This window comes from Tiliqua scincoides, chromosome 4, assembly GCF_035046505.1.
Source record: "Tiliqua scincoides isolate rTilSci1 chromosome 4, rTilSci1.hap2, whole genome shotgun sequence".
In the NCBI taxonomy this organism is placed as follows: Eukaryota; Metazoa; Chordata; class Lepidosauria; order Squamata; family Scincidae; genus Tiliqua; species Tiliqua scincoides.
The window spans coordinates 149,811,844-149,826,925 of record NC_089824.1 but is presented as its reverse complement, the minus strand read 5'-3'; the positions used below and the strand labels follow the sequence as shown (position 1 = coordinate 149,826,925).

Here is a 15,082-nt window from a genome sequence, read left to right as displayed (position 1 = left end):
CTGGCTAACAAAATTTTTAAAAGCTTAATATAATGTGTTTGCTTAATAATCTAGCAAATTCTATTAAGCAAAATCTAGGTTATAATCTAGCAAATATTCTTCTAAATTAGAAGAGGGATTTTTCTCAAACACATTGCACTGGTCTACTAATAGATCCTAAGTTACTGACATTGGAGTTTAGAGTACTAGCCAGTGGTTTTCAAACTTTTTAGCATAGGGATCCACTTTTTAGAACAACAATCTGTCAGGACCCATCAGAAGTGATGTCAATAACCTGGAAGTGATGTCATGGCCGGAAGTAATATTATCAAGCAACTAATTTTTAACACCCCCATATGACAAAATCAAATTGGTTAAGTTTAATTTACTTACTTAATTGATTTGATTTTGTCATATGGGGGTGTTAAAAATTAGTTGCTTGATAATATTACTTCCGGCCATGACATCACTTCCAGGTTATTGACATCACTTCTGATGGGTCCTGACAGATTGTTGTTCTAAAAAGTGGATCCCTATGATAAAAAGTTTGAGAACCACTGTAAATTTTTAATTTACTTAAACTTACAATAAGTATAAGTTTAAAAATTTATTTAAAATAAAGAAACCCTCCCAAGCAGTTGCTGATCTGTTAAAAAAAATTTCCCAAACATCCCAAAGGCTGCAATGCTATCCACGCTTACCTGGGAATAAGCCCCATTGACTATCATTGTTAAAAGCATGTATAGAGTAGAGTGTTAAAAGTACAGATCTGTAGCATTTTCCCCAAATACAGTCGCATACCATGTTTATTATATTAAAAGTAAAATACACATTGAAATGAATGTAGATGCACCTGAAATTGGCTCATGACCCATCAAGTGGGTCCTGACCCACAGTTTGAGAAACAGAGATTTAGTTAGACCATCCACTTGGTACTTGCCTCACTGGGATTCTAAAGGAGGAATGTATGGAGCACCCCTCCCTGCTTCTCTAAATAATAACACAAGTCTTATATGTTGGCATAATACTATGCTGTGTCCTTTCACAAACAATGTGCTAGGACTTATAAACTTTTAGATGCTCTAGAAATGGTTAACATCAGCAGTGTAGCATCTAAGTTTGCAATCCTAATGGCCCAATCCTGAATGCGTGCTATGCCACCAGCCAAACGTTCCAGCAGCGTAAGACACTTACCAGCTGTCACAAGAGACGACATGCCAGACAGCGCAAGCTAACTGCTGCCAGAGGCAGTGACATCTGTCAAATAATGTCATGGTGGAAAGAGCTGCATCTTTGGAAAGCAAGATGTGACTCTCAGATCTGAAAGACACATGAGGTCTCTACTGCATGTTTATAAGTAATGTCAGTTCCACATATAACTCATCTTTTTTTGTCCCCCAAATTCACAGGGACCCGTTTTTGGAAACACCTCTAGTTTGCTGCTACAGAACCTCTCCCATCTACAGTTGGCTCAGCAGCAACTAGCTAAGATTGAGAATATTCAAGCAAATAGTGTGAGTCGATCCAGTATTCTTAACTACAGACCTGTAATGATTACCTTTTGTTCAAGAATACAAAGTGGATATTTCTTCCTCATATTTGCAAAAAAGACAACATGGATTATATCTCCTCCTTTTTGGATTTTGCTTTCAAGTACTGTAGTTAAAGGAGCAGTCTTGTAGTACTACATTTATTTGGTGGGATATAAGTCATTTAAATCAATCTGAAAGGTTGTAAAATGGTTTAATAAACCATTTTTAATAGTTAATATTTTTGCACTTTACAGAAACCCAGTTTGCTTGGTGAGCCTCCATCAGTACTGCTACAGACAATGTTAGGAATGGGTGCTGTACCACCAGTGAACACAGACACAGGAAATCATGGAGAAGCACCCAACTGCAAGTGGCTTACTGTTTCCTATTATAGTGCCTGAAGTAATAACTTGAAAAAAATATACTTTCAACCTTGTATAATATATCTAAACTTAGGAGTAGTGCTTCCTAATCTGCTGAGGCTTGCAATAACCCCCCCTCCATGCTGCAATTGCAGCACATGGCTCCCAGAAGTGACAGGCAATGACATCATTGCCAGTCATTTCCGGTTTAGGAGACTAATGTGACACTGCAAAGGATGGTAAGAGGCTTGGACAAGATAGAGGGCATTTACCAACACTTGAAAACTGTGCGGAGCTCAGCTGGCCAAGTCACGGCTCTTACCATCCTTTGCAGCATCAAGTCATGGTTTCGCTGCTGGCTGGCCAGCATCCTGTGGTGCCCAGCAGAGTGCCTTGTGACTTTCCAGGGTGGGAACTCCTACTTAAGAGAGATTGGCCCTTTTAGATATTGTCTAAATCAGGAGTCTCCAAACCCTGGCCCTGTGGGGCTAGGTGCGGCCCGCAGCAAGCCTCTTCCTGGCCCGCGGTCAACCTCTTGTCCCCTGACAGCCTCTGGCCCACTCAACTGAACATGACCAGAACTGTGCTCTGATTCTGTCTGGAGGGTGTTCTGAGGGTCAGAGAGGTTGAATGAATGAGCCAATTCATTCATTTATTCACTCATCTAAGTTCTATTTCTAATTTATTTATTTAAATTTTGTATTTAAATTTTTTTCCCAGCCCTCTACATCACGCCAGATATTTGATGCGGCCCTCTGGCCAAAAATTTTGGAAACCCCCGGTCTAAATTGTCAAAGACAAAGAATTGTCTTTGTTAATACTCTCATTCATACTTGGCAGCCAAGTATGAATGAGAGTATTAACAGACAATATCTTCATAAATTCTGTATTGGTGGGGCTGCTGTGGCTGTCTTACATAACTGGCACAAAGGCAGCAATTCTGTTGTTGGATAAGTTTTAATATTGTATGAAATAGAGTAGTAATAGAAATGATGAGCATAAATCCATGTAATTTTGTCAATATAGTACATTAATGGAAAGTTTGGCAACTCTCTACATTCTTCAGCAGTTTAATTTGTTTCTTTAACCATCCCTAAGTAAACCTTCTGCAGCTTTTCCCATCATGTTGCAGGCTTGTACAGAATGATTATATAATACATTTCACTTGCTTACATGTCATTGCGAATCTGGGATGATCTGTTCGAAAGTAGCCAAGACTAAGCATGGAGAAAGCACAGGCAGAATGAATTATCACTTGGAAAGTAGTAGGATAACAAATGTTGCAGTCTGGTCTCTTATGCCCATTCTCTATAATCAGGGTACCATTGCTAGAACCCAGGGGATTGTGTCTGAACATCATTATTTTCGATGGCACACTGGTTTTCTTTCACTGCTTCCAAGACCTGATTCAATCATCTTTCCAGCTGTTATAAACTTATATTAGCAATTTTGTTCATATTAGGATGTAAAAATGCCATACAGTTTGCCAGAAATGTGAATATATTCCTCTCATCCTAGATATACTACATCCTAATGACCATTTAAATACCTCCTTTTTAATTTAGCAAGGAGTGTGGGAAATCTGATCAGTAGATTTGCTAGTAGATGCACTTGGGACAGGCAAAAAATAAGGTGTGTGGATTGCCTGATAGTTTGAGAGTGATTAAGAAGAAGAATTTACCAAAGTTCCATAAACTCTCAGCATTATTACGAGTTTTCACTGTAATATTGAGGAGGCTATGTGGTATGAGCCAGCACACCACTACTCTCAAATAGTTTTCAGTTTTCCTCTTAATGGTTACTCGTCTTGGGTAGTCTTGATTGTCTTTTTTTGAAGTTTACATTTTGATATACTAAGGTTCTCTCCTCATTCTCTAAACCAGTAAAAACAAAGTGCAATAAACCAACCCTGTAGTGCAGTATAAACAACAAAGTTAGAAAGATTTTACATGTTGATGTTCACTAAGGTCTGAAAGCTAAATCCCATTTGGGGAATACTTTTTACTGTTTAGTATAATGAAAAACAGATGCAGCTGCTGGGTTGGTCTTTCTGTGTTTTCTCTACCCATCACTATAACTATCTGTTCTGTTTCAGTAATTTAATTCATTTCATGTATTAAATGCTACAAGCATGATGTCCTGGTGTGTCTTGCTTAATGTAACTTTTTTCCCTTTTATGGTAGATAGTGCAGTATCGAGTAGGACAACCCCAGTTGCAGCAGGAATTGGTGTGCTGCCATTTTTTCCAAATCAGCATATTATGGGGCAAGCAACTCCAAGGCAAAACACACAGGACAAACCGCCATCAGCAGTGGGACCAACAGAAAGCACTGGCTCAGGGTCACAGTCTTATCTGCAGAGTTTAACCAATATCACAGCTGGAGGCCTACGAGCAGGACATGTCAAGCAACAGAACCCACCAAAAAGCACTGACTCAGTCTCAGGGGTAGGGAAATTGAGTTTGGTTCTTTCATTTCTTTGTTGCAATGTAATTTACCTTTGTTGTTGAATTAAATGAAAAATAGAATTTCTCAACAGCCAGCTACCAATCTCTTACCAGTAGATAAGAAAGCCACTTTACTGATGTCTGCACTAGCCCTTGGACACTTTAAGTTTTGACAAAATGTAGTAATGCTTATAACATGAGACAGCATCTGTTTCCTACAAATCTGTATATTTTGTACTCTGACACTTCCTTTATATCTCTACATCCAAAATAAGAGCCTGAGCAAACAATTGCTTTGATTTCATTTTATCTTTTTGCTATGTCTAGAGAGGTCATTACTGTGATACCTCTTGGTAGTTCCAAACCAACTGTAAAGATGGACTACCTCAGAATGCCAGATGCAGGGGAGGGCACCAGGATGCAGGTTGTATCTTGCTGTCTTGTGTGCTCCCTGAAGCATTTGGTGGGCCACCAAGATACAGGAAGCAGGACTAGATGGGCCTTTGGCCTGACCCAGCAGGGCTCTTCTTATGTTCTTATCGCTAAGTACCAAGGCAATTCTGTTAGAAAAGTGAAAACTTCTAATGGGATGTTCATTTTCAATATCTCTGAAATATTTCTCATGTCATTTGACATGCACTAGGAATGTCAATATTTCATGGACCTTGGACTTATTTGTCTAGTGAAAAATAAAAAGAATCTCACCAAACTCTCATCTTAAATCCTTCTAGAGTTCTTCAAAAAACCAGACCTCTCTGCTGGGAGATCCCCCCAAAGAAATCCATCTTAGTACCAATCCCTATTTGAACTTAGCAAGTGTGCTACCTTCTGTGTGTCTTTCAGGTAAGCAACTAGTCAACAGATGTCTTCCAAAAAGACTTGCGTGTCTGTTCTAGGTGAGCGGGGGAAGTGATTACCAGGCTTACAAATAATGCCACTATGACTACATACGTGGTCTTTAAGAGAGATTATAATAAACAGAAATCAGAAACTTAGGCCCCAATCCTATCCCCCATCATTAACAATGCAGCCAAGCTGACAGAGTGCTATAGTTAATTAAAAATATTTTCTTCTTACCTCTGTGTAATTGTCCTGGTGGCCCATGAATCCATGTCTACTTGGACCATGTCTACTTGAACCCATGTCAGCTGTATAGCTGGTGTAAAGGGGGGTAGGGTGGAGTTGAAGAAGATATAAGACCCTTGCACATACTGATGCTGCTGGAATCCTCCCACTCCCTCCCTGTGCAGGAAATGCCCCCCACAGCCAACTTGCAAATTGCAGCTGAACCTCCAGGAGCTGATGGCACATAGGCTGCACTTCTGCCCTTTTGCAGCTATGGCCCAGAAGTGCATGATAGGGGCCTGACTTTCATACTGCCACAAAGGGCTTATGCAGTGTTTTGCCAGATCCCCAGTCCAAACTTTACAGAGAATTATGCCCACTTTAGGCTAATTAGCTCCCCTTCTTTCCTTAACAATGGCCCCATTTCTGCCCTGAGCACTGCTGAACCAGGGCAGCTCACCTGTTCAACCTGCAGAGATCCTCATTTCTCCCCTCTCCTACCAGCAGCTCCTCCTGCTACTATAGCAGCACTTTGGTCCTCAGCAGTTCTTGGGCATGGCAGCCACACACCAATCTCCAGTGTCTCCAGCAGTTTCCAAAGTCCATTTACCCATCAGTCCATCAGCAGTTCTAGTAGTCCATTAGCTCCTCTATCTATTAATCCATCAATCCTGCCTTTCTACCTGCCTTACTCAAGCTTTCCTCCTCTTACTACCCAAAAACCCTTCCTGCATCAGGTGCTCCTTATAGCACTAGAGACCTCATTGCTTCTAGTGGTTGCAGCTGTGCAGCACATCCTCTGCTGAAATCTCAGGCCTTGACCCTTGAAGGGGCCACTACTGACACCACCTCCTATCTCAGGGGTCGGCAACCTGCAGCTCTAGAGCCGCATGTGGCTCTTTCAGCTGTCTGCTGCGGCTCCTCCCGGTGAAAGTGGCAAAGGGGTTAACAGGAGGCACCTGTGTGTGGGAGGGCAGGCTGCTTCCCTACGCCCCCTGAGCTCACTGCCCTCCTCTCCCTTCACCCCCACCTGCCTGGCATTGGTTTCTCTTTTCAATTTTGCCCACTCTGCAGGCTTAAGCTCCCTGTTTTTCCCTTCCCCAACTCTCCAGCAGGCTCAGCCAATCAGCATCCAGCAGGCTCCTGGCTTTTTCTGTTGGAATGGCTCAGGGCCCTTCACTGGCTGATCACCAGCCAATCCTGAGCTGCCCTCCTCCTCAGCCATTGCAAGCCCTTGCAGCCTGCCTTTCCTTGAGCAGGTCCCCACTCAGTGCAAAGAGAGGCTTTTCCTCCACAGCAGAGGAGACATCCTGTGTGCCTACTCAGTAGTAAGCCCCATTACAGCAGATGAAGCTTACTCCCAGGAAAGGGTGCCTGGGATGGAAGCCTTGAAGCCTGTTCAAGGCCAAGCGCAAGGACGGGTGAATGGGAGCCCGAGCAGGTCTGTTCAAGAGTAAGCCCCGATGTAGTCCCTGGGCTATTCCCAGGAAGGTGTGCAGGGCTGTAGCCTCAGCCTCCTCCTGTGCAGGTCTACTCACAAGTAAGGCCCACTGTAGTCAGTGAGGCTTCGTCCCAAGAAGGTGTGGAGGGCTGCAACCTCAGTCCCCTCCTATGCAGGTCTACTCACAAGTAGTCAGTGAGGCTTCCTCCCAGGAAGGTGCGGAGAAGACTGCAACCTGAGAGCTCCAACCAACTTGTCTGCTCAGAAGTCCTGCTGTAGCCAATGGGGCTTACTCTCAGGACAGTGTGCAGAGGGTTGCAACCTGAGTGAGGGAGGGCAGGCAGGCAGGCAGGGCAGAAGCTGGCCTGTGGCTGCCCCCCCCTTCTTCTCTTCCCCACCTCTGGAGTCTGTGTCCTTTTTTCCTTCCAGCAGGGTGCCTCTGGAAGGTGGGGGGAGTTCTTTAGTATCCATGTAAGATAAGCAGATGTCATAACCACCATATGTATTGGAATCCTGGAAGATCTGGTGAGGAGGTAGATGTGGTGTCAGCAGTGGCCCCTTTAAGGGTAAGGCCTGGGCACCCAGCAGAGTGTGCTGCAGCCACTTGAAGGCAATAGGGCCCTCAGGGATATAAGGGGACCTGAGGAAGGGGGTGTGGGTTGTAGAAGGAGTGCAGGTTGCAGAGGAGATGAGACTGACTGGGCTTATTGACTTTGACTTGGATACTCTGACTGATTTGATTGACTTACTTTGGAATCTGATCTTGGACTGTGACTTGGCTTATTGACTTTGGACTCTGCCCTGGATACTCTGACTTTGTTTCTAATGGACTGCTGGAGACACTGGAGTTTGGTGTGTGGCTGCTGTGCCCTAGACCTGCTGAGGACCAAGGGGCTGCTGTAGTGGTGGGAGGCTGCTGGCAGGAGAGAGGACCTCTGCAGGTTGAACAGGCAAGCTACCCTGGAGGTGGGGTCCTGCAGGACTACAGGGCAGAACCAGGGTCATTTGTTGGGGGGAAAGAAGGGAAGCTAATTTGCTTAAAGTGTGCCTAATTCTCCAGGCAGAGAATGGCCTTGGAATCAGGCAAAACACCATAGAGGACCAGGTGTCTGAAAACACAGGACAAGAATGTATGACAAAACTAACTAAAAGCTACAAGAGGGGGCTACATTATAAAAATGGGACCTATAAGAGCATAAAGGTAAAAAAAAACTATATATGCAGTATTATCTTCATTTTAGATGTCAAAACGGTTTTGTGGCTCCTGAGGTTTTTTTTCCTTCTGGAAAACTGGTCCAAATGGCTCTTTGAGTGTTTAAGGTTGCCGACCCCTGTCCTATCTAATCTAGGGATGTTGTGCATTTCCATTACAGACAGCCAGAAGACTTCCAGACAGGATTGGGCCATTAGTTTTGTAACTTTAAGAACATGGTATTGATTTTATGTTTCCTTTGTGAATTCTGTCAACATCACTTTCATGTGATGAGTTCATTGAAGTATAATTATTATTGGATAGTATCCAGTTACAGGGCCTACTTAATCAGAACCCTTATGAAGATAAACTTCTTTGGTTTGACTTTTAAATTTGATAGAGGCTGCAGCCTCTTTCTCTGCAGGCTGAAAAGATCACCCCAGAAATCCTTTCCCATCAGGTTTCTGTAAACATGATGAATAGCTTTGATATGGAAACTGCTTTGAAAACTTTGCTGAAAAGTGTTATATACGTATTCAAAATAAGTATGCTCAAACTACCTAATCCAGACCCTTAAGCAAGGTGTGTGTCTTACACATGTTGCATTGTGCACCATACAGTCACACTTTAGAATTTCAAGAAATGCTGACGCGAAGGACAGAACTATATTTTAGGCAGTTGGGTGAGTTTCAAACCTGTGCTTCTCTCTTACTGTTCATGCGAGGCACTTATGGGGGAGGTGAAAGAATTGGTAGAGAGGGGATGCTTAGCCCTTCCTTGACCTGCTGATTCTCCTCTGCAAATGCTTTCCAAGCCATTTTCCCATTTGCCAGACTTCAAGATGATATGCACACTGAGGGGGGAAGACAGCCTTGAGGAGTTTTTACAAAGGTGAATTGATCTAAGGCTTCAGTAAGTGTTAAGCATTCCTTCCAACCAGCAACTTAGAGCACAAGCCTGTGCTCAGTGACAAGGCTTTGTGCCACCAAGCACTGTCAGCCTCTCAGCTCAGCATAGTGAGCCTGTCCACTGGGCTCCCACCCATGCTAGCCCAGTGCAGGGCTGTCGTGCAGCCTCCGTGGCTCAGCAGTCTCCCGGACTGCCGAGCTGTGGCACGATGGGCGGGGGCGGGGGTGGGGAGGAGGCTTTCTGGGGAGGGGGGAGGCGTGATGTGGAGATGTGACGCAGGCTGGGGGGAGGGAGGGAGGCGGGTCCGCGGAGCTCTGCTCCACAGGATGCAAGCTGCTTGTGAAGGGCTCGGCCCCCTACATGAGCGCTTTAACTGCTGACCTTTTGGTCAGTGGTAAAGTGAGTAGCCCCATTGTGGGGCTGCTTACCTTACCCGGGAGAAGGGGACAAAAGTCCCCTTCTCCCGAAGCACCTCCTGCGGTAGACCAGGGTGCGCAGGATCCGGTGGCAGCCGTTCTCAGTGCCGCCAAGCCTGGGCGCCCCGGGCAGCTCAGGATTGGGCTGCCCTTCTCCTCTGTGTATGACCCCTGCCCTGTAGTCATGTTACCTGAGTGAGCAGGTTTGGGAACACTTTTGCTGAAGTAACATTTAGTTCTGTCGCAACACCTCAGGCACCACTGTCACAGGCTCATAGTGAAATAGCTGCTGTCTACCATCTGCTGCCTTCCAAGCTTCTGGAGAGCGGATGATGATTGAACTGTGAGCCAGTTATGACTTTAAGGAAATGGCTGGAGTTTACCCCAGAGTAAAGTACTTGGAATTGGTGCCTCATTGTGTTATAGAAGTCAAAATACTGATGGGAGCCCATAGAAGATAAAGCAGAGCTTAAGACAGTATTTTCTGACCTTCTAAGGGCGCAATCCTAAGCCCTTATGTCAGTGCTTTCCAGCAATGGCATTGCGTTACCAATAGGACATGTGCTGCATCCTGCAGTTGGGTGTCACTCACAGAGGCCTCCTCAAAGTAAGGGAATGTTTGTTCCCTTACCTCAGAGCTGCATTGTCCTTATGTCAGTGCTGGAAAGCACTCAGGTTAGGATTGCGCCTAAATGTATACCCAGAATTAGAGAACTCCTTCAGGGCTGCATATGATATGCCTTATTTGTTATAATGAAGTAAGCATTTGTTAGTTAAGCAGTAGGCCAATGGTTAAACACTAAAATCTTCCATTCTATATTATTTGTTTAAAATATTAATATCTCACCTTTCCCCTTCCCACTGAAAGGTGCCAAGGACAGCTTACAACATAATTTTAAAAAGAATGCTATAGCAATTGTTCTTTTTATATCCTGCTCTCTCCCTAGGGTCGGAGCTATTTATAGAGTTTTTGTCTCTCTCTACTAGTTGGTGTACCTGTTCCCAATCTTAAATTTAAAAAAAAACTGATTTGGGGGGGTTGAAGAGGCAAAATGGCAGTGGAGTCCCAGGAGGGAGGCAGATGTAGAGTCCCAGTTCCTCCAATGCTCTTCCTCCCCAACAGTGGCCAGTGGCAACCATTGGAAATGGCAAGTGGATTAGACTGGGAGTTGGCATTGTCTGGCAACTTGAACTCTGACAATGCCTGAACCAGAAATAGAGAATGTGAGGAACATGATTTTTAAAAAATGCAGGGTGATAGTATCTTAATATAGTTGTTGTTGGCAACCTTCAGTCTCGAGAGACTACGGTATCGCGCTCTGAATGGTGGTTCTGGAACAGCATCTAGTGTGGCTGAAAAGGCCGATTCGGGAGTGACAATCCCTTCCACACTATCTTAATATAGCCTGTCATCAATTCTTTTTCTATCTTAATTTTGTCATTTTGGGCTCTGTGAGATAATGGCACTTGTAAGAATGAAAAGAGATATTTTGATGTGCAGTTGTGCACAACTGCACATCAAAATATGTCTTTTCATTCTTACAAGATGTATTGTAACTGAATGTATCTGTTTGTTTTTTTTGAACAGCAATCGCCAGCAAAGCCAGTGATACAAGACAGCAGGCTGGACTTTCAAACAACTCACTGGATGTTGCAGCTGCTCAGGGAACCACATCGCAACAAGCAGTAGAAAACTACTTTAGCTATTCACCTCAGTATGGGGATTACACCCAGGTATGTGACTTGCATATAGTTCATAACTGCCAGTGGCAACATGCTGTGTTTGAACAGGGCTTGTCATAAAGGTATGACTGTATTTTTGAGCAGGTTGTGCTTTTTCAGAGTCATAAAACGATTATGCATTAAAAGCCATATTGCAGTGAGTCAGAATTTTAGGTAGTAAATTTTTTTAAAAACAATAGGGCAGGGATAAGCTCTGGAAAACATGTGCAGACCAGAGCCTCCACCCTGCAGGAAACTATAAACTGTATAAATAATCAAAATAGCAGTAAAGTTGCTAAATTATGCATGTTTAAGAGTGTGATGAGAACATAAAGGAAAGAGCATAATTATTTTTGAAATACAGTGAAAACTTTTGGTCTGAATACTCCTAGATGTACTTTATTGTTTATACTTACCTATATTTACCAATGCTTATACTTACCCCTCCCCCTTTTATGGTTTGCTTAAATTTCCTGTTTTTCAAAGTGCCTAGATTGTCTAGTGTGTGTATATTTCTTCCAACTCTGGAATGCTGTTGAAAGTGAGATTTTTGAGATGCATTATGGCAGGACAAAAAAATACCTGTGTATGTCTTTAAAACTGATCTGCGAAGCAGCCAGTTCTCCATGGATGTGGTGCTGCTGCTGGAGCATTTATAACCACATGTAAAGACTCTGCAGTTGAAATATAACCCTAATATAGTAAGCTTCTTATAACGTGGCACTTTCAGGATCTGGGTGGTACCAGTTTATCAGACTGTTGGGAGGTATATGTCTATACAAGGGAGTACATGTGTACTTCTGGCCTTCTGTCTTCCTCCCTTCTCGATCTAGCATAAGTAGTGACCCTGAACCTGTCCCAGCTTATGGGGTTATCCCAGCTTTCCCCAGTCTACTCTTCTGATATGCTATAACTACCAAGTAGCATAGTTTAAAGCATGCACTTTTAATGGATTCTGTTCAGTACCAGTCAAAGTGTCTTGAAATGCTCTAGGCAAATTTTGAGAAAATTAGGGCGCAATCCTAACCCCTTATGTCAGTGCTTTTCAGCACTGACAAAAGGGCAGTGCAGCACTGAGGTAAGGGATCAAACATTCCCTTACTTTAAGGAGGTCTCCGTGAGTGACACCCAACTGCAGGATGCAGCACATGTCCCATTGGCAATTATGCCAATGCTGGAAAGCACTGACATAAGGGGTTAGAATTGTGCCCTTAACCCAATAATTAGCCCTTAACCCAATTTTATTAGCCTAATAAAAATTACAAATAATTGGGCATTTGTAAACATGGAGGAAAGGTGGGATAAAACTGTTAGTAAACATTCTATTTTTTTAAAGGAAACTAAATAAAATAGAAAAATCAAGCATCATAAAAATATGACCCTAAAAAGTATATGATGGTGGCCTAAATAAGGTTTACTTTAGCCTGAGCTAGAAGTGAGGGATATAGGCTTTAGTTCTCTTTTCTCAAAATGATAACTCAGTTTAGTTGAAGAGTGTACCCTGCTACAGATTTTAGCTGAGCTTTCACCCACTTAACTAACCATGCAGATAAGCTTGGTGGCAAACAAAATTTTAAAAGATTGAGGGAGGTAAAAGGGCATATGCTTTTATGACACAACAACTTTGGAAACTGGGAAATTATGGTGACAAAGGGAATTTTCAACCAGCCTTGGAAATGGCTAATAAATTTTATAGCTTTTTTTTTTTACTAGCCTTCTTCCAGATTGTAGTTAGCATTAAGTCATTTTGTGCACACATACAGCTCACCACCGAACAAACATAAACAAAAAACCACAACCAAAAAAACCACATTGTTTTCAGTAATGTGGTCACAACCTGTGAGCTTCACATCCTGGAGACAGTTCTCTCTCGCCACATATGGGTAACTATTGAGAAGCATTTTTTAGAGCTGATTGCAAACCTCTTCTTTTATCAAAGATTGTGCAAATGTAGCACAATACAGGCTTGTTTCCCAAAGATTTAGTCTCTCTGAAGACCAGAAAAGATGTTCAAAGGAAAGCAACCTTTCAAAGACTATGTATTTTTAAGATTTTAAGAATTCAAGGCATACTCTAGTAGGTAACAGCAGTTTTGTGTTAACCAGCCTTTGAGCCAAGATGAAGGCTTTTACACCTAAGAGATGCAGATCAAGCATCATCCAGAAACATTGATCTCAGTTCATGTGGCAATCGCCAGTTGATTTATTATTTGTAGTAGTAATCATTTGTAATGTGCTTTCTCAGAATACAAAGTGTTTCACATTTATTATGTAGTCCTTGCAGCAATGCAGTCCATATTGCTATTACCTCCCCCTTGCAGATGTAGTATTGCCCCCTCACAGCTAGGGAGCTGAGGCTGCAAGGGAATAGCTTTGCCTAAGGCCACCTAATGAGAATTCAAGGCAGATTTACAAAGTGAGCTAGTCACTTATGAGCCAGTATAGTTGACATGATTGTATCAGTTTCTTCTGAAAATAAAATATTTGTGCCATCAATGAGAAAGGCCTAGATAGCAGTTCCCCTCCTGCCAAGTATAGGGTGATATTTCAACTGTAGCTGCATATGCTTGTTCTGTCTCAGCCAAAGCAGATTTATAGGATGGGTGTTTTGAGGACAAAATATGAGGAAGTTATTTCTAACTAGAAAAATAATTGGGCATGGCAACAGTTATGCAGGAAACTGCAGTCTCCATTCAGGAGAATATTTAAATCTTAGATGTACATACTGTGGGAATTGTTCAAGTATAATTATCTTGCGAGAGAAACTAGATTGGATGATTGCTATTTATCTTTAAGACCAAAGTATTGATGATTGGATCCCAGAAAATAGACCAAAAAAAGGCAAGAGATTGCTTTAACGTAGTTTTGGGAACGGGGAGAAAGCAAATAAAGTTTTATATGTTCATCCTCACCGGATTGACATAAATGTTTAAATATAGATATACCTTTGTTATGAAAATCTTACATTCTTTCGGTGCTCTGTAATGAAAGTATAACTCATAGAGGGTGGTCGGTAAAGGAGTTTGTACTTCATTCTTTGCAGGACGCAGTTCAGCAGTGGTATCAGCAATACGCTCAGGCATATCAGACTGTTCAAGCTAGAGTCGGAGAATTGGAAAATGATGGCTCTGAGGTAAGACTTTACATATTTTTGCAGTGTATTTGACCAGCGTCTTATACTTAGGACATCTATGTGTAGCAGATTTGAAATGAATCTCAAATAAAATATTGACACTTCTTAAAGCTTCCTCCTGAAGTTCTTTCAATACACATCTTTCAGCATTTTAAGAATTCTGGTGCACTGTGAAGTTCCAAAACTCTGTAACTGAATGACAGCAGTCACTTTTTTGCCAGTTTGCATTTTTCCTTCTAATAAGGGAGCGGTCTCCAAACTGGAGACCACTGTGCTCCAAAAAAGCTCTCCCTATCCGGACTAGCGCTTACTGTTCTGCTGTGTTGCTGCTTTGTTTTCCACTCAATCTGTTCACAGGGATGCTCTGGGCAGTCACATATATTGCCCAACATCCCAGCAGGCTTTGCAGCAGGATGTCCAGACAGACGTGGCTACCCAGAGCATCCCTGTACCCAAATCAAGTGAAGAAGGAAGCAGCAGAAAGGCAGAATGGAAGATGCTACTCATGGGGTGGGGAGGGCTTTTGCCAAATACTGCCCATGGGCCATAGTTTGGTGAGAGTTGCATTAAGGGAAAGAACCCTAGAACAATCTAGAAATGTAAACCATGGAAGTCTGAATTTTTCTTTTAACAGGGTTTTGTGCCTAGATAATTTTGTAGATGAAACCATCTAAGTGTCTGTAGGGTAGGAATTTTTCAAATTGCCTTTGAAAATTGAGGACATCCCTGCTGTGTTTATCCGTGGCAGGACTGGCACTGCAGGTGGGACCTTGTGGGACACAGACCTGAGGGACCATTTCTACACAAGGGTCCTGGCAGATCTGGCATGACAAGAGCCACTGCACACATTGCAGCAACACAGAACTAAAAAGCAGAGTTGTGTGAT

The 15,082-nt window shown here is 42.8% G+C and overlaps 1 protein-coding gene across 2 annotated transcripts in view; it reads left to right on the top strand.

Moving 5' to 3' along the window:
• Nucleotides 1-15,082, top strand: part of RAVER2 (ribonucleoprotein, PTB binding 2) — a 49,433-nt gene that overhangs the window by 31,018 nt on the left and 3,333 nt on the right. For both annotated transcript variants that reach the window (XM_066625089.1, XM_066625088.1), the window contains exons 7-12: nt 1,389-1,493; nt 1,766-1,877; nt 4,057-4,319; nt 5,051-5,162; nt 10,931-11,076; nt 14,107-14,196. In XM_066625089.1, coding sequence (XP_066481186.1) covers nt 1,389-1,493; nt 1,766-1,877; nt 4,057-4,319; nt 5,051-5,162; nt 10,931-11,076; nt 14,107-14,196 — 828 coding nt within the window. The remainder of the gene's footprint in view (nt 1-1,388; nt 1,494-1,765; nt 1,878-4,056; nt 4,320-5,050; nt 5,163-10,930; nt 11,077-14,106; nt 14,197-15,082) is intronic.